The sequence below is a fragment of the Myotis daubentonii genome, chromosome 19 (genome assembly GCF_963259705.1).
Source record: "Myotis daubentonii chromosome 19, mMyoDau2.1, whole genome shotgun sequence".
In the NCBI taxonomy this organism is placed as follows: Eukaryota; Metazoa; Chordata; class Mammalia; order Chiroptera; family Vespertilionidae; genus Myotis; species Myotis daubentonii.
Window position 1 is genome coordinate 6133002 of NC_081858.1, and position 25167 is coordinate 6158168.

The 25167-nt window shown below is 55.2% G+C and overlaps 1 protein-coding gene across 1 annotated transcript in view; it reads right to left on the reverse strand.

The window, feature by feature from the left end:
• Positions 1-25167, reverse strand: part of SRRM4 (serine/arginine repetitive matrix 4) — a 120276-nt gene that overhangs the window by 12958 nt on the left and 82151 nt on the right. The window contains exons 2-8 of the mRNA XM_059675789.1: positions 24227-24370; positions 22338-22424; positions 20702-20773; positions 17757-17783; positions 16032-16082; positions 11589-11687; positions 8607-8763 (exon numbers count right to left, since the gene is read on the reverse strand). Of these exons, the coding sequence (XP_059531772.1) occupies positions 8607-8763; positions 11589-11687; positions 16032-16082; positions 17757-17783; positions 20702-20773; positions 22338-22424; positions 24227-24370 (637 nt within the window). The remainder of the gene's footprint in view (positions 1-8606; positions 8764-11588; positions 11688-16031; positions 16083-17756; positions 17784-20701; positions 20774-22337; positions 22425-24226; positions 24371-25167) is intronic.

Here is a 25167-nt window from a genome sequence, read left to right on the forward strand (position 1 = left end):
GTGTGGGGGGGAAGGGCGGGGGGGTGGCAGCTACGAGGACGCACATGAGACCAAGTCTCGATGCCGTCCCTGGCCTCTGCCCTCCCGTCTCGGGGTCTCCTTCCGAGCCAGGCGCCCACTCCAGCACGGAAGATGCAAACAGGCCCGTACCCCCCTGCCACCAGGGCAGCTCCCCGGCTCCGCCCTGTCTCCTCCTTTAGGTAACAGCCTCTCAAAATTCATCTCTGAGCTCTTCTCCATCCACTGGGACTTTCCCCGCTAGCCTGCAGCTGCTCCCTGCCCCTTTCTTCCCGGCTGGGCTGCAAAACGGTGCTCAAGATACTTGCTAGGGGCCACCTAGACCTGCTGCCAGTGACAGTGTCTTCAGGGAGCCAGGGACCCATTAGGACGGGAGCTCCTCAGACCAGGGCTATCCTCTTTGGTCCCCTCTGACCCCTTCCTCCACCTCGGCCTTGCCCTTCCTTTCCTGTCTTCACAAAGGCCCACCTTTCGGTCTTGACCTGAACCTTCAGCCCCGGTAAGATCTGCTTAACCACCAGGTGAACAGCGCCGACCTTACTATGGGTTCTCCGGGAAATGGAGCCGGGAGTTCCAGTGCTGGTGGTGTGTCCCAGAGGGCGTGGCCGAAGGGACGTGGGGGGATGAGATGAGGGAGAGGGGGACCCAGTAGAAGGTGTATCAAACCAGCTGCCACAGTGGGCGCTGGAGGACAGGAGCCGGGGCAGAGCTGACGCCAGGACCGGCTCAGCCTGGGCGGGGCTGCGCGTTGACTCCCCATCCCGCCACTCCCACTCAGGCTGAAGCCCGCGACAGAGACATCGCCTGGCAGCTGGAAGTTGACCATGAACCCTCGGGGGACAGAGATGCTTTGTTTTAGATACACCCCTTCGTATGTGTGACCACCAACATGCACTAACCCAGTGGCCGGCAAACTGCGGCTTGCGAGCCACATGCGGCTCTTTGGCCCCTTGAGTGCCGGGAGCCGGTCCATTCTTGCTGTTTCAAAGGACCTGGCATATATAGCATACTGTTCTTAAAATGTTTGCTCACCTTCTTGGCACTATGTGTTTTAACCAAGGTCTCCTCTCTGAGAAAGGTTGTTTCCCCAGGTAGGGATTTTCCCCTGAAGTTAGGGAGGGAATAAAACCCCTCAACTAAGTGCCAGGCGGGTAATTAATCACTTTAACTACGAACAATCATGCTTAAGCTACATAATCTTTACTCCCTAGAATGGAGATAAGAAACGCCCTAACCTTTGTAATAGAGATTGATAGGATTGAATCAACTGGTATAAATACAGATGTAACAAGACAGAGACAGACAGAACTTAGAAGGAGCCACGAACACAGAACCTATAGACAGAATTCAGAAGACAGAACCTACACAGAACCTACAGACAGAACTTCGCTGGAGAGAACATGGCAAAAGATCCTGGACTGAACCTGACTACAGAAATTGGCAAGAGAACCTGACTAGAACCCGGTGACTCAACCTGGCTGGAGAACCTGGACAGAACCTGGCTGGAGAACCTAGCAAGGGAGCATGGCCACAGAACCTGGCTGGAGATCCGAAGCAGAACCTCTCTGGAGATCCAGACCAGAACTCAGCTGGAGATCCTGGCTGGAGATCCTGGCTAGGCTGCTGATCAACTGAACAATGTCTCTGTATCGTTCCTTCTTCGCCAACTCCGTCCACACCTTAGGGGACCCTGGACCTGCTGGGGTTGGACCCCAGCACTTGAGTGTGGCTCTTCCACAAAATACCGACTTCTGCGCATGGGCCACGAAGTTTCAATTGCACTGTACGTGCGCGCCCACACGTGGTATTTTGTGGAAGAGCCACACTCAAGGGGCCAAAGAGCCGCATGTGGCTCACGAGCCACAGTTTGCCGACCACTGCTGACTGACAACACTGTAGAATGGGGTGGTTTCACCTAACAACCCCGTTCCGGTTCGTGTTGAAGAAATAAGATCTTGCAATGCTGGGTGCACATTCCTGCAGTATCAGCGTGAGAGTCACGGTGGTGGCCTTGTCGGGGCCTGAGCTCGCCTGCCCCGAGCCTCACAAGGCCCCGTGGCTCATGTCTCAGCTGCCTGGCCCCTGAGGCACCAGAGTCGGTGCCCCTCTGTTCTAAGTGTTGTTGCCCCCTCACTCTTAAAGCAACAGGAACACCTGTGTGCTTTGCGGTCCGTCTCGCCTTCCAGAGCTACAGTGGATCGCTCCCGCTCCCCCATCTCGACCTTTCCCCCCTCCCGGGCTTTGTCAATGAAAGGAACTAGGAGGCCAGAGCGTAAGCCTTACCGATGGGAAGGACTGCCGACCTCAGATTTGATTTTTAAGGGACAAGCTCCTGGCCGTGGGGTGCAAACAAGCAGCCCCTCTCCTCCTGCAGCTCCTCAGGCTGAAGCCCCCGTCCTCCCCCGCGCTCACCAGCCTGCCTCATCTCCTTTCCCAACACCCTCGGCGTTTAACACTTGAGTTTTTCTAATAAGTAATTAAGTCCCCTCACCACGAACTCCGGCTGCGGCGTTTCACTGGGAGTCTCGCTCAGCCTCCAGGGAAGCCGGCACTGTTATTTATTGTTTTTGTCTCAAATCATTATTTAATCAAGAACGGGGGAAAAAGACAACCTCTCACTTACACTTTAAAATTTAATTTCAGCCGAATTCTGAGATCAAGAGGCAGCATAGCCTAATAGGTTACAAAAATACAATCAGGAAGAGAATTCCAATTAAGCTGAACAAGTCCATTTGCTGAGCTCCGAAGGGCCCCGTGGAGAGAGACGGCTATAAATTTCTTTCCCTTCCCTGCAAACGGGGGCTGGAAACTCTCAAGTGAACCGAGAGCTGCTGGCAGAGCTTTTAGCCAGAGGGGCTGGCTGTTTCTTTTTAAAAAATCCTTTCGTTGCACAGACATTCAGTTTATTTTGCTTGCTGTTGTTCATCTTCCTTTGCAAACTAATTAGGAAGACAGGAAAAGAATGGATTCATTGACCTGTTGGGAGTTCACTGGAGGGGAGCAGGGGCTGGAGAAGGCGAGGGAGACCTGCTGGGGACTAAGGGGAGGTGACAGAGGCCGGGGGACTGGAGCCATTGCGGGGCTGTGCACTGCATTTGACCTTGGGCCCAGGGAGTGGCCTGGCCTCCTCCTGTCTTTCCCTCCAGATGAGTACGGGCGGCTCCAGCTTCTAATTTCGCTGAAGGCTCACTTGCTGGCCCCAGCCCCCCGGTTCTCAGCGCTCTCAGCCCGGGTCCAGTTGATGGGTTTTCACCAGCCCCAACAACCGAGAGGACCCGGTGCAGTGGAAGGAGCTGCATTCATTTAAAGGCGCATCCTTTCTCCTGAGGCCATGCCCGACTGACCTTTTCTGGTGGGAGATGTCACTTTCATGATAGAAAATCATGCCACTTTCCACTAAAAGCACACACAACCCACGGGTCTCACAACCCCTCAAGCCTCAGGCTGCCCTTCTGCATGCTGGTCCCTCTCCTCTAAACCACAGGGAATGCGCTGGGCATGGAGCCTTCCTGTCCAGGGAGAGCCCGGGGGCTTTTGTAGAATCTGCAGGAGCCTGGGCCAGGGCTCCAAAGGCCAGGGCCCCCCACGTGCTGCCCCGCGGCCTCAGTTTCCCTGTTTACAAAATAGGAAGCAGAATGCCATCCCGCCCTTCTCCGAGGGTTGTTCTGCAGGTCACCAGGAAGCTTGGCTGTGATTAAACCTTGCAAAGTGAGAGATACTCCAAAAACATCACATCTGGGTCTATTTGGAGCAAGTCTAATGAAGCCACTCTGACAACAAACAATAGCCGGAGTGACACTGCACTGAGGGTGTCACCCAAGCGCTGGGCTGTTTCCATACAGAACTGCAGCTGCAGGAGGCAGGAGCCTTGCCTGCTCTCCAGTGCCTGGCACACAGTAGGTGCTTTGTGCATGTCTTCAAATGAATGAAGAGTCTATCTCAGTCCATCTGCACGACTGCCCGATCAGCCCAAGGTACAGACAAGGACACAGAGGCCCAACGAAGTGAAATTACAGGAGGGAGGCCGGACAGCTACACACACGGTCTCTGAGGTGGGCGTTCTGGGTGAGAATCTTAGCTTCTCCATTGAGAAGTTGCCTCTTCCTAGGTTTTTCTAGGCTATAGTTTCCTCGTTGTGAAAGGGGGTATTAGTGGAAGCCCTTGAAGGGCTACTAGGAGAAATAAATCAGATGACATGTGCACAGAATTCAGCCTAGCACCTGGCCCATAGTAGGTGCTCAGGAAGCATTAGTTAATGCTGTTACCAGGGTCTCACAGGGAGATAAGGTCAAGACCTTTTGAGTATCCAGATCTGCCTCTAAGTCTTCATCACTGCCCTCCATTGCCTCTTCTTGTAGACAAATGTCATGAGACCCTCTTTCATGGACCCCAAGTTTTGCTTTTTTTCCTTCTTGTTTTTTGTTGTGGCATCTGTGCAGATTTTTATTGGCAACGAGTTTGTGGTGACCGTTAGCCCCTGCTAGATTTGGGAGGAGGAGAAAGAGAGCCTGCCCTGCTCCTGGGTCCAGCTTCCGTCTCGATCAGCCCCGTCCAGACTCCCTCCCAGTTACATGGCGATATGCTTCCTATTTTGTAAACAGGGTGTCGCCAAACCTTGGAGCCATCAACCTGCCATTCATTCCGTGCTCTGGCTCTCAGAGTAAGCTTCCGCGGCACAAGCCATGATTCATACCAGCTCCCCTTCCTCCCAATTGGGCTACCTGCCCAAGTCATTTCACCTCTCTGAGCCTCAGTTTTTCCATCTGAAAAATAGTGATAATAATTGTATCTACCTCAAAAAAACTATTTTGTGGATCAAGTGGGGGGAAAACTGTGTAAAATATGTGACAGGGCCTGGCACATAGCGTCCCCCTCCCTCTGTCATCATCCATCTCAATTTGGTGAACTTCTACTCATCCTTCAAAGCCCAGCTCAAATGTCCCTTTATTTATAAAGCCCTCTCAGACACCAAGACAATACTGTCTGGTCCTTCTTCTGTGGTCCTACTACCCATTGTATCTGCTTCCATCACCCTTAGAGGTGATGTTAAAAATATTCAACGATAATTGGTTGGGTGTGGATACTCCTTCCAAAGGTCGCTGGCCTTGGTACTGAAGGGCTGTCCAGTATAACTCTTTGTTGCTGGACTGTAAGGGGTCCAGAAAGCACTAGAGGAGAAAGGAGATGGCTTTGTTGAGTGGGGGTGGGGGAGAGGGCGGGTGGCAATGGGGGGTGGAGATGGTGATGACAGGGTCTATTTAGCAACCGGTGTGCAAATATTTGAATATTTTAACCATCGAGGAGGTGCTCACCGACTCGGTCTCGCCCTAATTGCAACACTTATCTCACTGTGTCGCAGCATTCTGTTGACGACTGTGAGCTCTGGAGTTCAAGGGGAGGATTCTACTCATGTCTCTGTCTCTCTAAGGCCTGGACGAGATGGTCGAGTGGAGATCAGGAGCATGAGGGAGGCTGTGAAGGGTCCCTAAATTGTTTCCTTGGGAGCCTCCATTTGGATTTGAGCTCAGGCCCAGCAAGAGGGCTTCAGGTTATCTTTAGCTCACCAAGTAGGATTGCAATGAGACAGGACCCTGGATTTGCATATTCATATATGCAAATATGCCCCTTGATGTGATACACCACCCTTGATTTTTCAAAGAGCTGTGCATATGAAATGCCTGCCATGGAGTGGGGCAGGAACAGTGGTACAGGAGACCCCCTCCTCCTGTCCTGGAATTCTGTCTCCATCCCCGACTCCAGCCTTCACTTCCTGCTTCCTTCGGCTCACTCCCGCTCACCTTTGGCTTCCGTTAGCCTTCTCTGCCCTAAGTACCCCCGAGTCCTGTGCAGCCGCTCGCCTTCGAGTCGCCCCAGCGTCCCTGCACTCACTGCTGTGGGCTGTCCTACAGTGTCTACCCGCCTGCCGCCGCCCACGAAGGCCAGACTGCTCCTCACCCACGGGATCCCCAGACAAGGTCAGAGCTGACCCTTCATAGATGCTCAGTGGGTAACTCATCGATGGGAACGGATGACTGAACGGGTGATCAATGACAGTGGCGTGCTGTTCTCTTTAACAGGGAGCTCAGGAAAAATGTGGGGCCAGGACTTGGAAAACCTCTGGTCCCACCTGGCACCTTGTCTCATCTCTGCCTTTGCAGAAGAGAAGAGGAGAGAGGGTCTGGCCTGGAGGGCACTCAGGGCCAGAACTGGGGGGCATCTGATGTGCCCACAAGTCAGGCAACCACGAGTGGGTGGGCCCAGCCGTACGGGCTGCAGCCGCCCTCCAGGACGGAAGGAAACTGAAGGCAGTGGGAGCAGGGCCTGGCTCTAAGTCCCCCCTCGTCAGCTGTCTAGTCGGCCAGAACCACACTACCCTGTGTCACTATCACCACCATGGCTGCTCCCACTCCTGCTTCCCCTGCTGCATCATTAGCATCGACCAGAACAGCATGTGCATTGCCTGCTGCAGCCTAAGATGTTTACTTGCACGGACTCACTGAACCCTCACACGGGCCTGTGAGGAGGGCGGTCACGTTAGTATCTGAGTTTGCAGGTTTAGAGGAAACAGAGGCACAGCGAGTTCATGGGACCTGCTGAAGGTGCCCAGTGGGAGGGGCAGAGCCGGCACTGGGACGTTGTTGTCATGACACCCGCTGACACGGCTGGGTCTGCCCTGTGCCCTTTGCTTTTGTTCTAACGAGGCTTCTGAAGAAGAGCCTTGTTTTTATTTTTTAACAGATGAGGAAACTGTGGCTCCAAAGGCTTCAGTAAGAATGCCCAGCGTGGAGCCAGCCGTGGACCACACGATCGTGACCGCGCATCAACAGCTCCCACTTGCCATGGCGCGTGGGGTCACTGGCCTTCTGTGCGGCTTTCTCTTCCTGGAATCGGGGAGTTGTTGGGCGAGCTCTCAAGGTCCCTGCCTTCTACCCACGGACGAGCTTGCAGCTCTTCTGAGAAGGCTGGGCCCACGGGGACATCACGGCTTCAAGAGCCAGCAGCGATCTCGTCCCGCAGCGGCTGTGGGAAGACCACCTTCCCCCGACTTCCTGACAGACCGGCGCTGTCAGGAACCCGTCCCAGGCAGTGACGTCACACAGCCAGCTGCTCCCAGGGGCACTTTTTCATGAGGGTCCTGGGGGCCACCGAATGGGTTGCCACAAATGCCATGGCCAGGGAGACTGGGTGGCTTCACGGACTCAGAAGCATTCTTACTGCTTAGATTTTAAACTTATCTCCACCTTTGCACCAATTCCCCAGGGAGACCATCTCCTCATTTTGCAGGTGAGGAAGCTGAGGCTGGGAGGGATAAAAGGAATTGTCGAGCCAAGCCTGGAACTGGACTCCAAACCTCTGCACACAGGGGCCTCAGAGGCACTCGGGGAGGGCAGCTTGCAGGTGCCGGCACCCGGTACACAGGCACGCCTCAGGGAGGCTGGGAGGCGTGGCGGTTCCAGCAAGGGGGGGAATTGGGCAGGTTGAACCTCGGTGGTTCAGGGCACCGTGGCTGGTAACGGAGGGTCTAGAATGCACGACGGAGCCAACCAGTGTGTCAGTCAGACCCAACGAGGCTTGTCATCACCTTCTCTTCCCTGACCTCCCGGCAAGCACCTCTTTCCCTGTCTTCCTCCGCATCCTTTCTAAGGGAGAGGCAACCTGAAATCACCCATTTGCTCGAGGCCAGACAGAGGGGTCCCTCCTACCTGCAGTCGCACCTGCAGACTCCCTCGGGGTCTGTCTGTCCTTACCGTCTACAACAGGCCGTCATATACTTTACGTTTTGTATATCCCCAACTGCCCCTCTGGAAACGTGTTTACCGATGAGAAAACTGAGTTTCAATGAGGCTAACTGACCTTCCCAAAGCAGCACAGCCAGGAAGTGGCAACGCTGGGACCCGTGTCCACCTCATCTCCACCCCCTTGCCCAGGGGCTTCGTGGGTCGGCCGCCTGGAGTCACAGTCGGACGAGGGCGTGTGGCCCGAGACCACTTGCTCTGCTCTGTGGTCTGTACCCAGACCTCAACCTCTCGGAGCCGTTTTGCCTTTTTTTTTGGTGCCAACTGTGGAAGGGACTAGGGAGAGAGCTATGCCCCCACCCCCCCCCCTCCCCCTGAGACCTCTGCAGACCGCGAGAGGATGCAGGGCCATGCAGGCAGGGCTGTGTTCACACCGTGAAGCCATGTCCCGGCGGCAGTCAACGCCGGGGGCTGGCTGCGTCAGAGACGTGGACTTCATTGATCAGCTGGGGTGCGCCTGGTCCCTCTAAGACCCCCTGTCCCTCCTTCCCCCAGTGCCTCACACATGCGTTCCCGGAGATGTCACTCTGGAGACTGTCACTATGTATGTTTCAGCACCCCCTAGGATTTCCGTTTGTCTAACCACCAGCCCAGCCCAATCCCCAAGCCGAGTGCTGCCAAAGGCTGGCGAAGGAGCATTGGGTTGATCTACAACGAGGTCTGAAACCAGGGGGACAGCTGCCCGGAACTGAATTAACGTGTGATAGACACTGCCCTCAACTTGTCCCCCCCACCCCCCAACCCCCAGGCGTCATGGCCAAGACTGGCCGAGGAGCCGTGCAGAATACTTACTACACCCCTGGCCGACAGGAGGCTGAGCATCTGGAGGGGCTGGCTGGGCGGGTGGCTGGACCGGGCCTGGGGGCTGGCCTTGCCGAGGGTCTTGGAGCAGCGGCGGGAGTGCCTGTGGCGAGACTTCCGCCCTTCCTCCGGGGACCGGCCGCGGTGCCTGGGGTCAGGGAGAGAGACCTGAGGGTGGGTCCAAGGGGAGCTTGGCAGAGAGGACGCTGAGGGTCCCATAGGATCTGAGGACGAGTGTGTGTTTGTATAAACTCCGTGCGCATCCATCCAAACATCCACCCACCCAGCCACCTGCCCATTCGTTCATTCTCTCATTGCCTCACTTGTTCATTTCACAAATGTTTATTTACGCACCCGGCCCCGTTTTAGAGGCCGGGATGCAGCTATGAAGACAGGAAAGGTCCCTACCCTGACTCAGTTTAGTGTCCTTCGCACACCTGAGAGGTTGTGTGTGCCGTGCCTGGAGGTGACTGTGTGTGCGTCTGGGCCTGTCCGTCTGTGTTTTCATGTGTTTGTCTATAAATATAACCGCAGATTTCTGTGTGTCTTTGTGTATGTGACTTCGCCATCTGTGAAACAGGCATCTTACTGACTGTCACCCAAAACGCTTGGGGAAAATGTAGCTGACAGAAGTGACAAAGCTGCCTCCTGCACCCTGTCAGGCCGAGGTCTGGCTGCCCTGCCCGCCGTGCCAACCAGGGGCACCCCTGACTCTCAGGAAGGGCTCTCGTATAGGCTCCTCACGCTCGGCACCTCACTCACTCGCCCAGGGAAACGGAAAATTCTCCCTCCTCGCCCCCGCCCTCATCCGAACTGAATCTCACCGTATGCAGGGTGGGATCCGGGCACTGGTATTTTAAAAAACTTCCAAGGTGATGGCAAAGGGCAGCCAAAGTGAAGAAGGCCTGGGCTAGCCCGCGGCCTCCTTGGGATGATTGAGAGAGAAAAGGCACGTGAAAGGGTAGCTCAGTGCCAGGCCCCGTGGGCTTGGAGAGGCATTTCCCCTCCTTCTTGCTCCAGAGCTTCTGAGCGGACTGCGGTACAGCGGGACCAGGACAGTGAGATTTAAAGACCTCCCTGGTGACATGCTGGGAGCCGGACCATCCTTGCTGTTTCAAGGGACCTGGCATATATAGCATACTGTTCTTAATGTTTGCTCCCCTTAGTGCTATGTGTTTTAACGAAGGTCACCTCTCAGAGAAAGGTTGTTTCCCCAGGTAGGGATTTTTCCCTGAAGTTAGGGAGGGGATAAAACCCCTTAACTAAGTGCCAGGCGGGTAGTTAATCACTTTAACTACAAACAATCAAGCTTAAGCTACATAATCTTTACTCCCTGGAATGGAGATAAGAAACGCCCTAACCTTTGGAATAGAGATTGATAGGATTGAATCAACTGGTATAAATACAGATGTAACAAGACAACAAGAGACAGAACTTAGAAGACAGAACCAAGAGAGACAGAAACTAGACACAGAACCTACACAGAACCTAGAGACAGAACCTAGCGAGAGAACCTGGCTGAAGAACCTAGAGACAGAACCTGGCTACAGAACCTGGAAAGAACATGGCAAGAGAACCTGACTAGAACCTGGTGACTGAACCTGGCTGGAGAACCTTGACAGAACCTGGCTGAGAACCTAGCGAGGGAACATGGCTACAGAACTTGGCTGGAGAACCTAGCGAGGGAACATGGCTACAGAACCTGGCTGGAGAACCTGGAGAACCTGGCTGGAGAACCTAGCAAGAGAACATGGACACAGAACCTGGCTGGAGAACCGAACCAGAACTTCGCTGGAGATCCTGACCAGAACTTGGCTAGAGATCCTGGCTAGGCTGCTGATCAACTGAACGCTGTCTCTTTGTAATTCCTTCTTCGCCGACTTCGTCCACACCTTTGGGGACCCCTGGACCTGTTGGGGTTGGACCCCAGCATCTGGCGCCCGAACAGGGACCCTTAGGTAAGCCCCCCATTCCCCTAGGCAAGCGCCCTGCACTCGGGACGGATAGGACTCCACCGTAGGAAGAGGGTGGATCCACACCTTTGGGAACCCCTGGAACAGGATTCCCCTAGGTAAGCCCCTCCCCCATTGAGAACCCCCACATTTGGGATGGATAGGACTCCACCAGGGTACTGCAGACCCCCCTATAGAGGATAAGTAGGGTAAGAAGGTGGATAGTACAGAACTTAGATTGAGAAGATGTGCCATACTGAGTCCAAAGAAAGAAGACTCTGTATTGATCTTTAGATTAAGAAGATGTGCCATACTGAGGGGGTTGGACCCCAGCAGTGACATGAACACGTAGCCACGTGAGAGAAGCATTTAAGAAAAAATAAAGCAGCCGCTGGCATCCGGAAGCTGGCCTGGTGCTAAGGTGGCCTTGGTGTTCCCGCTGCACGTCAGCAGTTTCAATCATTGGCATCCACAAAGCCACTCCTTCTTCTATTCTCCTCAGGCTGGGCAGCAGCGTGTCAGCACAGGAAGGGCCTCAGAATGAGGCACTTTGTGCTGTGTGACCTTTCATAGGTTGCTTAACATCTCTGTGCTTAGATCAACTCTTAGCGGGAGCGCAAAGTCCAGAGCCAGATGCCCCAGTTCAATCCTCGTCTGTCAATCGCTAAGTGAGGAGCAAGTTCCTAACCTCTCTGAGCCTCAGTGTCCTCATCTCTACAATGGGGATCACCAAGCACCTATTGCCTAAGGTGGTGGAGGGGCCCCTGTAGCTAAGAGTGGGAGAGCCTGCGCTCCCCGTGTGGTCACAGGTACCAAGGAGGCATGTGTGTTGGTTAGTGGTGATGGTGGTCCCTGGAGTGCAGGCAGCGACTCTCCAGGGAAGTGATGACAGTGCCGGGGGTGGGGAGTGGGGAGGGGGCATCCCTCTGCTGGGACAGTGGCATGGGAGGCAAAGCTGATGTAACAGAAACTGGGCTCTGGGCAGCGGCTGGGTGAGGAGCCCTTTGGGGCGAGGGGCTACCTGGTCTCGCAGCTGGAGGACCGGGACTCCGAGCTCTGGGATCGCGAGAGCCTGTGGTGGTGGCGGTGGCGGTGAGACTTTCGGGGCCGGCTTCGCGATCTTGAGGTTTTTGTGGGGGGAGGGGGGAGGAAAGAGAGAGAGAGAGAGAGAGAGAGAGAGAGAGAGAGAGAGAGAGAGATTGAGATTGAGTGATTGACCTTCTGATCAGACTGGATGCAGTCTGATCGGACTTGTGTGACAAACCTTGTCCTCTGCCAGTGTCCCTGCCAAAGTTAAGCATCTCCCTCCACCTCACCCCATCACCCTTGCTCCCCATGGGGCACCTGGGGTCTCTAACCAGCCCTACTGGACACAAGTAAGCAGGAAGGGGGCTCTGGAGGAGCCGCCTGCAGACCCAGCCTCCCCTGCAGGAAGCAGGCTGCCAACCACACCCTGGACGGGAGTGGCCCCACCTCTTCCCTCTCCCTCACCTAAGGCCAGAGTCGCATCAGCAGCCCCACGCGCCAGGCAGGCAGCACGGTGTCAGCCCAGGGTCTGGGCTGCAGGAGGAGCCTTTGCCCACAATAATGGCATGGTGCTGGGTCTGTTAATTTCTCAAGCGAATATAGAACCATAGATTTTTGTTTATGTAAAGGACTAGAGGCACGGTGCACAAAAATTTGTGCACTTGGGGGGGGTGTCCCTCAGCCCGGCCTATGCCCTCTTGCAGTCTGGGACACCTCAGAGGATGTCCACCTGCTGGCTTAGGCCCGCTCCCCGAGGGATCGGGCCCAAGCTGGCAGTCAGACATCCCTCTGGCAGCCCGGCAGCCCACAGGGCATGTCCACTTGCCAGTGGGGAGCAGGCCTAAGCTGAAGTCGGACATCCTTAGCGCTGCTGAGGAGGCGGGAGAGGCTCCTACCACCACCTCTGTGCTGGCAGCCATCAGCCTGGCTTGTGGCTGAGCAGAGCTCCCCCTGTGGGAGCGAACTGACCACCAGGGGGCAGCTCCTGCATTGAGCATCTGCCCCCTGGTGGTCAGTGTGTGTCATAGTGACCAGTCATTCCCAGTCTTTCTGCTGTTAGGGTCAGTTTGCATATTACCCTCTTATTATATAGTATAGAGGCCTGGTGTATGGGTGGGGACCGGCTGGTTTGCCCTGAAGGGTGTCCCGGATCAGGGTGGGGGTCCTGCTGGGGTGCCTGGCCAGCCTGGGTGAGGGGCTGATGGCTGTTTGCAGCTGGTCACACCTCCTTCAGGGTGGGGGTCCCCACTGGGGTGCCTGGCCAGCCTGGGTGAGGGGCTGATGGCTGTTTGCAGGCTGGTCAAACCCCCCCCCCCCAGTGGGGACCCTCACCCCATGGAGGTTTGGCCAGCCTGGGTGAGGGGCTGATGGCTGTTTTCAGGCTGGCCCCACCCTCTTTAGGGTGGGGGGTCTACTGGGGTGCCTGGCCAGTCTGGGTGAGGGGCTGAGGGCCATTTTAAGGCTGGCCAAGACCCCCGGCGACAGAAGCTCCCAGCCTCTCCTTTTTTTCTTTTTATTCTGGGATTTATTTACCTTCTATAATTGAAACTTTGTTTCTTTGAGTGGAGCTCAGAGCCAGCCACGGCAGGTGGGAAGCTTGGCTTTCTCCATCACTGGAGCAACCAAGCCTCCTGCTCGCTCCAGCTCTGTGGCTGCCGGCCACCATCTTGGTTGGGTTAATTTGCATATAGTCGCTTTGATTGACTGGTGGGTGTGGCTTAAGGCATAGTGAAGGTATGGTCAATTTGCATGTTTATCTTTTATTAGTGTAGATTCCTATGTTAAATGGGGGCTCATTTTTAAAAATGACACTGTTTGGGGCAAACAAACACACCTGCAGAGTAAATGAGGCCTCTGGGCTGCCAGCTTGTAACCTCAGGCCTGGAAATGGAGTCTAGAATATTTCCAGGAAGTCAAAAGCCTACTTTCAGGATGAGTCACATCACTGATGCCAAAAAGCACCGTGGTCATGGCCACTGTCACTAAAGTCGGTACCTTGACAGCGACTTCAGCTCCTTTTCAATGATAACAAGGACTCGGAAACAGCGGTGGCCACGGAGGGTGTGGATGGTTTGGGCGGAGCCAGGAAGACATGGAGTTAGAGAGGACCATGGGGAGGGAGCGTGATGATCTCCACCAAGAACTCAGGGATCTTGTACTGTGATAACCAGGCCACTGCCCTCGCGTCAGTCCAAACTCTGACCTTGAACCCCAAGCACCTCCAGGAGTCACCCGTCTAGCTCTGCAGCTTCCTTGCGTGATAGCACCCGGCCTGGCGGGCTTGAGCAGCTCCGAAATGCTCGTGTTCAGGCTCACACCTTTCCCAGGTCCTGACGTCCTGGTAACAGTGATAAGGAGGCAGGCAACCCGCACTCATACACACTGCAGGCCAGCACTGTGCTCTAGGCATTTTCCTTAAATGGACTCAACTGTTCCTCACAACAACCTATGTAGTAGCTTCCCTATTATTCCCATTTCACAGATGAGGAAACCAAGGCACAGAGAGTGTATGCACTTGCCTAACCGCAACTGAGAATAGTTCCACCTGCATCCTCACCCCCAACCCTGACACCCCCCTCCTGTAGGACGCCCCCCTCACTGCCATGCCCTCTTTCCTGCAACAGGGCTCCCACAGCTCCCTAGACTTCCTCCTGCCACTGCTGTGCTGCGACCTGTCCCTGCCTGGCTCCTGTGCCCACTGCACCATGAGTTTCCCGAGGCCAGAAGAGAGCTGGCTGCCCTCTGTCCTGGGCCCAGCGCAGGGCCGCCACGCCAGGCCTCACTAAGGGGGTGAGTAAAGGGCTGATCACCCCAGGGCCACTGGTGTAAAAGCAGCCCAGATAGGGGACTTGGCAGGAGTGACCATCCTCTAGTGCAGTGGTTCTCAACCTTCCCAATGCCGCGAACCTTTAATACAGTTCCTCATGTGTGGTGACCCCAATTACATTGTTACAAATTGAACATAATTAAAGCATAGCGATTAATCACAAAAACAATATGTAATTATGTATGTGTTTTCCTATGGTCTTAGGCGACCCCTGTGAAAGGGTCGTTTGACTCCCCCCCCCGCCCCCCAAGTGGTCGCGACCCACAGGTTGAAAACTGCTGCTCTAGTGGTTTCTGGGACTCATTCAGCTCTGGGCACTGGGAGGGCGGCCATTGCTGCCGGAGGTGGGCAGGCCTGGCCTCAGCGAGGATCCCGCCCCACCCTGGGGTCTGGGCTTGGCCCCTGGCTCTGGGCATCTGCACTGCAGCCCACTGAGCAAGTGGGGCCGAGGGCGCAGAGAACCGCGCTGTCTGTACTTGGCATGAAAGCACATGCCATGCCCATGACCAATAGCTGCCTATTGACTCACACAAGCCTGGTGACCAGGAAGCCCCCTGAGCTGACTTGAAGCGCTGCTGCTTCCTTCTGGAGCTTTCTCCGGGCCCCGGGGTGGTGGCTGAAATGCCCTCCTTTGCACTAACCTTGGGTGAAGTGACCTTTGGAGCTGCAAAGCTGAGCGCGCCCCCTCTGTGCCCTGCCTTTCATCCCACTGCCTTTGATCCTCGCTTTAGAAGCCTCTTGGCAGGAGATAAAATATTTGCTGGCTGGAAAACACACGCACTAACATTTGCAGGGGACGGAGTAGGTGGGTTGTAACCAAATGCACTTTTAATTTGGCTGGGAAGTGACCTCGGCAGGAAGCGCCGGCTGATTTGAATTTCTACACCAGCTACAAACCGTGAACCCGCTGGGGTCCCCAGACGGGCAAGGGCTCACTGATACCTCTGTGCCCCGAGCTCCAGCAGCCAGGGCTCAGACTCATGTGCACCTCATGCATGTGCATGCATGTGATCATGCCCCCTTACCCCTCGTGCACACAGAGCACACGTGTGCACAGGTAAAGATCCTCCCCCGAGTGCATAATGCACACAGATATGAGCAGTGCACGCTCAGTGTGTACTATTCACATACAATGGCAGAAAGCGCACCTTTGTGCACACAGTCATGCTCACATAAGCACAGGCACACGTATTGCATTCGTATGAACACAAATACATACCACACACACGATGTACCCAAATTGTGTACATTTATACACACAGTTCACACAAATGTTTGCATGATGGGAAAACCTATAGACATTTACAAACAATGTGTGCACTACACATGTACACACTAGATACACATAAATACAGAACACAGGCACAGGAGCGCCGAGTTCACACACGAGGGGTGTGCCGGGCACATGGGTGCACACCCTTCACTTGCCTGCACACACACACCGATCATACAGACCACTGTGTGCGCTTACGCACTCCCAAGCCCACAGGGCGAGGGCACACTCAGTTCTGTCCTCCCCTCCCGGCCCGCACCCTCTCCTGTCCCCTCCCTGTTCCCGGTCATTGGGCAACTCCCCAGGCTGGGAGGCCCTGCCCCGAGGTCTCCACTCACTGCTTTTTGTGCCTCTTCTCTTCCCTCCTCTTGCTCTTTGGGCTGGAGGAGCTAAAGGAGAAATGAACGGGCAGTTAATTGGAAGACACACAATCCCAGGTAAAGGTAAACATAAACAGTAGGTAAAGTGCGTCACACACTGGGGCCCCGAGAGCCAGGCTGTCGGGCCGGCACCGCGTCTCCCAGACCCGAGCAGTGGACGCAGACTCTTTCCCCGCAGGTCCAGCTAGACACCGGCCCACACAGGAGGGAGGTGCGGGCCGGCTTTGGCAGCTTAATGCTAATAAAAGTAACGATATTACTGCCATTGTTGGAGGCTTTAGCACAGAGTGGACATTCTGCTAAATACTCTTTGTCAATAATCTCATTTTAGCCTCCCCGCACCTATGGGTAGAGGGACAAGTTGACTAAGGACCCATTTTACAGATGTGGACACTGAGCCTCGGAGGAGCCACCATCACACAGGTGAGCGGGGACGTGGCCGCACCGGGGGCCCCGGAGCCCACGCCCTTGGCCGCCGTGCCATCTGTGTCGGAGAGAGGAGAACGAATGTTCAAGGAGACACTGGAGCCTCAGCATGCTTGGCAGATGCTGGAATGTTCTGCCCGTGAACCTTCAAGCATTTGGGTTTTAGTGTCTTATTTTTCTAAGTCAGAGGCTTGGGCTATGGACAGAATGGACAACGATGACTCGAGGTCCCGGCGTAAAGAAACAGAGGCCCCGGAGGGTGAGTGCAATTTGGCCTTCAAGGCTGACGGGTTTCAGGCATCAATAAGAAGCATGACTGGCCAGGCCCTGGGACGGGAGGGCTGGCTCTGCACTGACATCGGACCTCGCCGTGGGCCGCGGATCTGTCTTCATGCTTGAGACTCAGTCGGGGGGTGTGGGGGGGCAGGGCCTCCCGGAAAGACACAAGTTCAAGTTCCGGGCCCATGGCAGGTGCTGTGTGACATCAGCAAGTGGCCCGTCTCTCAGAGACCCTCCCTCGGCTGTGACCGTGAGCGGGGCCCAGGCTGCGGGGCCGAGTGAATGGAGGACGCCGGCACCACGTCTACTTTTCCTGAATGAACGGAAGGGCTCTGCACGCTGCCAGCCGCTCGCCATGTGGCTGCGTTACTGAGGGAGCCATGGCCGCTGGCCTGACGCTGCCGGAGACCTGGGTTTAGTTGGGCTCTGCCACCTTCTGACTGTCTGTGGACATGCCTGTCCCAGCGCCTGTCTGAGCCTCAGTTTCTTCATCTATAACATGGGACTGCACCGCACAGGCTGTGATGAGGGTGAGGGGGTATTAAATACACACACTCCTGGGAAGGGCTTAGTGTGGGCTCCCATGTATGGGGAGCACCCTAGCTGTGTTGGTGCCCCCCAGTTTCCAGTACAATGGGGTTGCCTCCGTCACTCAGCTGGGGTCTGGGTAGGCTGGGGGTGGGGGGCTGACGTTTCTCTCCATGCCCCACCCCAGGCCTCCGTCAGTGCTCAGATGAGGCTCTGGCAAGTGGGGGAAGCGCGGAGGGGCACCTGCCGGGGGTCGGGAGCAGCCCGCTTGCCTGATGGAAGCTGGAAGCTGACTCGGAACTTTCCGGGAGACAGGCCAGGCCGTTACTTGGGAGGAAACCGACACAGGAAGAGGAAGAGGGTGAGCCCAAGAGCACAGGGGACACTGAGCCCAGAGGCTAGGCAAAGAAGGCAGAGGCTGAGTGAGCAGCCAGGGGACACGGTTCTTACCTGTGCCTTCGCTTCTTGGAGAACGACCTGGTGGAAGGGAAAAGGAAGAGAGAGAGGGAGGGAAGGAGAGAAAGGAGGAAGGAAGACACAGGGAGGAAGGATGAAGGGGAGGAGGAAGGAAGACACAGAGGGAGGAAGGGGAGGAGGGGGGAGGGGAAGAGGGAGGAAGGGGAGAGGGGATGAAGGGGGGAGGGAGGAAGGAAGGCACAGAGGGAGGAAGGGGAGGGGCAGGGAGGGGAGGAGGGAAGAAGGGGAGGGGGGATGAAGGGGGGAGGAAGGAAGACACAGAGGGAGGAGGGGGAGGGGCAGGGGGGAGGGAGGGGAGGAGGGAGAGAGGGGAGGAGGGAGGAAGGGGAGGAGGGAGAGAGGGGAGGAGGGAGGAAGGGGAGGGGGGATGAAGGGGGGAGGAAGGAAGACACAGAGGGAGGAGGGGAGGGGGGAGGGGAGGAGGGAAGAAGGGGAGGGGGGATGAAGGGGGGAGGAAGGAAGGCACAGAGGGAGGAAGGGGAGGGGCAGGGAGGGGAGGAGGGAAGAAGGGGAGGGGGGATGAAGGGGGGAGGAAGGAAGGCACAGAGGGAGGAAGGGGAGGGGCAGGGAGGGGAGGAGGGAAGAAGGGGAGGGGGGATGAAGGGGGGAGGAAGGAAGACACAGAGGGAGGAGGGGAGGAGGGAGAGAGGGGAGGAGGGAAGAAGGGGAGGAGGGATGAAGGGGGGAGGAAGGAAGACACAGAGGGAGGAGGGGAGGGGGAGGGGGGAGGGAGGGGAGGAGGGAAGAAGGGGAGGGGGGATGAAGGGGGGAGGAAGGAAGACACAGAGGGAGGAGGGGAGGGGGAGGGGGGGAGGGAGGGGAGGAGGGAAGAATGGGAGGGGGGATGAAGGGGGGAGGAAGGAAGGCACAGAGGGAGGAAGGGGAGGGGCAGGGAGGGGAGGAGGGAAGAAGGGGAGGAGGGATGAAGGGGGGAGGAAGGAAGACACAGAGGGAGGAGGGGAGGGGGAGGGGGGGGAAGAGAATAAAGAGAGGTGAGGTTGAGGTCTTTCCCTGGATGAATGTATCAGTGAGCTTGCGGTCATGTGACACTGGGGTCGGGACGCCTAGGGAAGCCTCCTCGTCTCTTAGATTCTGAAGGGTATGAAGACCACATGGGAGGCACTGTCTGCAGTTTGAATTCCCAGGTCAAAACCTACCAGCACTCAGCCCTCACCCAAATCGGCAGTGAGCCCCCTATGATGAGGTTGGGCACGTCTGATAAGGGTGATGTAAGGGAGTCCTCTGCCCCTCCCCACCCCCAGCCTCGCTTTCCTCTGTCTCTCCCCAGCTGTGGACGCGTCACTGTCATTATCGTCCTCATCACTGTCACCCGCATGGACAACCAGGTTCCACATGTGGGGCGCACTGTGGGCCAGGCTCTGTGCTCAGCATATCACACACCCCCATCCTCTCTCTCCCAAACCCTGGGAGATCCTGTTAACCACCATTTCACAAGGACGCTGAAGCTCAGAGAAGTCAGTTCAGTTGCCCAGGTCACAGCTTTCACCGAGTAACTCCTGCTCATTCCTGGAGGGCCTCTCTGGTGGCCTCTCTTCCTTGTAGTGTGTTCTGATCCCCGGGCTGCCTGGGTTCCTGCCCCCGGCCCCACCAGCTCCGAGTCCAGACCTGCACACAAGTAACTACCCAGTCCCCCAACTAAATGAGAGCGACTTGAGGGCAGGGGCTGGGCTTTGGTGACTGTCCTGTTCCTGGGGGCCCAGAATCCTCATTCACGACACATGACAGGCATTCAAAACACAGATGTACAAAGTAGAATTTTTAAAAAACGTGAAGCCTTGCCCTAACCCAGTGGTCGGCAAACTGCGGCGAGCCGCAGTTTGCCGACCACTGCCCTAACCGGTTTGGCTCAGTGGATAGAGCGTCGGCCTGCGGACTGAAGGGTCCCAGGTTCGATCCTAGTCAAGGGCATGTACCTTGGTTGCGGGCACATCCCCAGTAGGGGGTGTGCAGGAGGCAGCTGATCGATGTTTCTAACTTTCTATCCCTCTCCCTTCCTCTCTGTAAAAAATCAATAAAATATATTTTAAAAAAACACAAACAAACTTGAAGCCTTTTTAATGGAGCAGAGACAAAAAAATCCCAATGCATCCTCTGCTCCTAGCTCCTGTCTCCAAATAGTCAGCCACCATCAGGCAGACGCTGAGGACGAGGGGGCGCTGGGCCAGCGTGGGTGGTGCTGCTTGGAGGGAAGGGTCCAGGAGCATCAGCACCAACACGTCCTCCTCTCCCCGTGACAAACGCTGGCCTGGCCCCTAAACAAAGCCTTGCGTCCTCTGGGGAGCATCTGCCCGCTCTCCCGCCCGCCCCATTAACCACAGGTGTGAGGGTGGTGCCTGCGTGTGGACTGGGACCTTTCGGAATGTGTGTCCAGTTCAGATGCCCCTTAACTGCCCACAAGGGGGACAATCCCAGCGCCTGTTGCACGATTCCGCCTGTGGGCCACGGTCACCCACCGAGAGGCCTTTCCTGGGGAATCTGACGGAGAGCCCGTGTCTCCCCGTGGCCGGGCCTGCGATGTGGATTGACAGCAGCAGGGCCGCCGTGGCTCCCACATGGAGCAGGAACCGCCGGTCCTGCTTGGGTTCCATCAGCCTCTGCTCCCCGGTGCTAGACCCTCATGGAGGCCTGGCTGTCCCTGGGACACCCCTGCCTCCCTATCGCCCCGTCCTCTCTGGCCCAAGTGGCTTTAGTGGGCCTCTGGTCCTCGTAACCAGGGTCTCAGGTTGTGCAAGATACAAAAACAAAAGCAATTCCTAGATAAACATTTCATGCGAGTGAAATGCTCCCAAATGCCCTTTCGGTGCCCCCAACTCTCCGCCCCCCCTCCCCGGCGTGTCCCTGACCCCCGCACCTCCCCACCCAGAGCACCCCTGCTCGCAGAGGAGGAAGGTCTATACCTGCATCGCTTATGCTTCTTGGAATTTTTCTTCTTCTTTTTCTTGACAGGCGACGGGCTATAGGACGGGGACCTGTGGGAGGGGAGACCTTGTCACAGGGAGGTTCTTAAAGGCCGGGGATGGTTTCAAAAAGACCCCTTTCCAGCTCCAATGCCAGTCTCAGCTCTTTCCGTGACACACACACCAAGGTATTTGTTTGAAACGTCAGGCTGAGGTTCAGGTGACCCGAGTTCCAATCCCAACCTTACTACCAACTCATGAGGTCACCTTGGGTAGGTGACTGCTCTGACCCCCCCTGACAAAGCACCCGGGCTGGGAAAGATTCGGAGTTTCACATTCCGTGGAGGAGCAGCCGGGGTCAGGCAGGAGGGAGCGGTGGGGCCTGTGGCCAACCAGACAGCACCTGGCTGAAGGCGGCTTCTGAGATCAGCCGAGGAGCCCGTGTGGGAATGCAGCCCGGCTGCCAAAAACCCTCCTTTGTCAATAGAAGTCACCAGAAACACATCTTAATATATGAAATCTCCTGGCTTTTCAGTGTTGGCCACCAATTAAAAAGACAAAACCCAAACCAAACCAAACCAAAACACCCCCCACAAAAAGCCACTTTGCAGGGCAAACAAACATGCCTGCCTGGGGAGGGCAGGGCCAGAGTCAGCGCCGGCCCCAAACACGAGCCCCGGGGCACTTGCTGAATGAGAGTTAGTGAAGCCTGACGCCCGTGCTTTCCTTCTCTGAAGTGTTCTCACGCCCTCCCTCCGCTAAGATGCAGAGGCAGAAGCCATCTGCCCCAATTCCACCGCTCGCCCCAAAGTCCGGAAGTCAGGGTCTCATCCACATTCCCCTTTGGGCCCCCTTAGAAGGAGGCTAAAGGAGTGTCCTGGACCTGTCACTCAGACACTCCTCTCTGCTGCCCCCTGCAGGCTTCTTTGAATACTGCCTCCCAGGTTTGGTGTGTTTTTCAACTCCCCCTTCTAAGGCCTCTGCCCACCACGGTGGGTCTAATGAGTGGCAGCTTAGAAGAATATCTGGGAATCTTTTTAAATACAAAAGAATTAAAGGAAATGGTACACAGAAAAAATCACAGGCTGCAAAAGGATCAATAGCTGGCACAAGTATAAAACCCGTGATCCTCGGCTTTAACCTGCCGGTGGGTGTGGCAGAGCCCAGTGAGGCGCCTAGAGTCATGCCCCGGGGCTTTGCCACCCGCTCTGGGTGCCTTTCTTTTCTCATCTCTAAAATGGGGACAATGGTGCTTGCCGGGTGGATTGAGGTCACGGGTAAAGGAGGGTGTGGAGGACACAGCTTAGCGCAGCCCTGCACACACAGACAGCTCTCAAAGAAACAAAAACGCAACACAAATCAATATTCACGGTCACGGCGATGCTCCGACGAACGGGTCGCTTACTATGTGTCAGACACTTGACAATTCCTTCCACATCTGTTTTGTTCATCTAATTCACACAAAATCCCAGAGGTAGGAATTACCCTCATTTTACAGAAGTGGAAACGGAGGTGAAGCGGCCTCTCCAAGGTCACACAGCTGATAAGAGGCAGAGAGGGGAACTCAACCCCAGGGGTCACTGGCTCCGGAGCCCCCTGACCCCCGCTCTGTCCTGTCCCCTTCCCTGGGTCTCACCTCCTTCTCCTCTTCCGGGCAGACTTCTTCTTCTTCTTCTTCCCCCTGGAGGACGGTGGTGGCGTCCGGTCTTTGTCGCGGGAGGCGCTGCAGGGAGCACAGAGTCTGGCGTTAGGGGACTCAGGGTTCCCGAGCCCCTCTCAGGGCTGTTGCTGAGGGAAGAGGGACCCAGCTCCTTGGAGGGTGAAGGCCCAGAGTGGGTCCCTAATTAAAGCCTCACGGCTGGATGGGTCACACTTCAGACTAAGTGCCTCAAATAAGGAGCTAATGCCGACCTAATGAGACAGACGCTGTACGTTACCCAAACGCCAACTGATTATTCAAAACAAAATTATAGCAGTTAACTGCTCCTTAATAGATTTACTATCAAATTTGCAAATGGTTCACCTTGGTAAATAAATCGTTTAAATAATGAATCAGCAGTCTGGCCCCTTCCCTCCCCAGTACATCTTGTCTGTGTAGGGCCTGCTGGAAATGCAACAGAAGGCATATATGTTAAGTGGCAGCTGATTATTAAAAGTATATTTGCCGAGGTCTAATGTAACGAGATACATATCTTATATGGCCTCGCAGAACCTCAAAACTCTCCGCTTTTCAGGAATAATTATTTCCCATTCAATTAAATTCAAATGCTCAGGCTGCAGTTAAATGAAGCCGAGTTATCTCCTATTATAATCAGGGCAGGCTCCAGGGATATTTTTAAAACACTATCCCATGGCAAAAGGAGGTGGTTGGGGACGGAAAACCATTTAGAAATTGAAACACGCCAACCCAGCTGGACCACAGTGGGAAAATGACATATTAATAAGAATATTATTGTCTTTATTAGCCATAACACAACGACCATTCATTCACTTATTACATACATGCCGAGCGTTTTAAATGCTTGGCTGCTTGCAGACGCGGTGAGAGTGGGCTGATTTTACTGCCTCCTTTTACGGGCTGAGCGAGCCGCACGGCCTGCCCACCTGCGCAGTCGGGACGGGTGGCTCCTGCCCTGAGGGCTTCCCACAGAACCCGCTGGCTCTGGACTCTGTGTCCTCGGCCATGCCTTTGGAAATGGCCCAGCTCTTTCCAGAACAGCATAAAACGCTGCCATACTGAATTCCGCTCCAAGATCTGGTCATTTTGGTGAGTGGGAAAAACACGATCAGGTGGTTACGACATACGCCAAGGTCTCTGCATTGCCAGGATAGAAATCTAGAGCTGTAGCTAGAATATTTGCAAGAGAGTCAGTTCCAGCAGGTGAAACATAAATATCAAGGGGATGACGACTCAGCTGCTGAACTACACTGACAGGTGAGGAAACTCGGAGGACACTACCCGTTCCCGGAAGCAGACGGGCTGCCAGGCAACTGGGCAGGTCGCTTCCAAATCTTTCCTTCAGCGAGTGCTGACGCAGAGGAAGAGCCTGACAGACATGTGGTGAGTGGGCAAACGAGGGTGAATGGTGCAGTAATGTAGCCACGTGTAAACCGTCCGGTTTCATATACACACTCCCCAATGTAACGGTGGCCAGGGATTTGAGAGAAAAGAGAATCCAAGTGTTTGAGGGAGGGACACTTAACGGGGGGAAACACCTTTCCTTAAGTGTGTTGTGTGAAACAAAGATCTCATTGTTTCAGTCAATAACTCTCACTTCTCTCTGGAACCCCAGAGTCCCAGGGGAGCCAGGTTTGGGAACCACTGTCCTAGACTCAGATTTAAGTGAAGGGGTAAAACCAAGAAAGCCATGGCCACTGGACAGACTTGAGGCTTGCTGATCCCCGATGTGAGGGTCGGAAAGAGGAGATGCAAAGCGAGAGGGGAGGAGTGGCCAAAGAGAGACTCCTTTCTGCCTCCTTGACGTGAACGTTCTCTCTGGACTGCAGGAGTGGGTAGCACCTCACCTGCGTGCCCTCGCAGGACTGCGCTCCCGGCAGGCCTTGTCTCTCTCCCAGCTGGTGCCCGAGGCCTCCGTGGCCAGATGCTGGCTCAGCTTTGCAGAGGGCCCATCCTGACCTGGAACCATGGGGCTGCTCTGGGGTTCGGTCCTACAGGAACAGAAATAGGAAGCAAACGTGTAAGACTATGACAGAGACTGGCGACACTCGTCAAACCTTCCTCGATGCCCTAACGTAGCCCAGCTTCCCTTGCAGTTAGTCTGGGGCCATGAGGTTATCTTCGACCAATGGTCTCTGAGTGGGAATGACATGTCATTTCCAGTTTGACGCAGTAAGATCTTACTTACTGTGTTCCTCTGTCACAGCAACTCTGATGGAGCAGAGATGCCTAACCACCTCAGACTTTGCATGGCAGAAACCAACCTTAGTTAGGCGAAGCCACTGAAGCTGAGTTTGTTTGTTTCTGCGGCACAGCTAACCCTATCCTGACTAAAGCACAGCGAGAGGCTGGAAACCAGCATTTCACTTCCTTCCTTATGACATAATTTGAGGCCAAAGCATGATGTCACTAGTTCCAACTCCTCTTTGCCATTTCAATTCCGTTTTTTTCTGCCTTATATGTATATGGAACAGAGATACCTGAATTTAAATACCACCTTCACCATTTAGTGGCTATAGGGCTGGCTACTCAACCTGAGTCGCAGTTTTCTAAGTTATAAAATAGGAAATAATGTTAGCTCATATGTTGTTGAGTTGTGGTGAAGATAAAGTAAGTAAACAGGAAGACCGAAAAAGTGTCTATTTCTTTTCCCTTTACTTCCCTGGGAACCAAACCTCCCATCTGGTGTCTGTAGCAGGCCTCAGGCCACCCACTAGAGGAAGGCCTGAAGTTCCCTCTTCTGCCTCTAAGATGAGCTCCAAACAACACAGGACAATTCCCTGAGTTC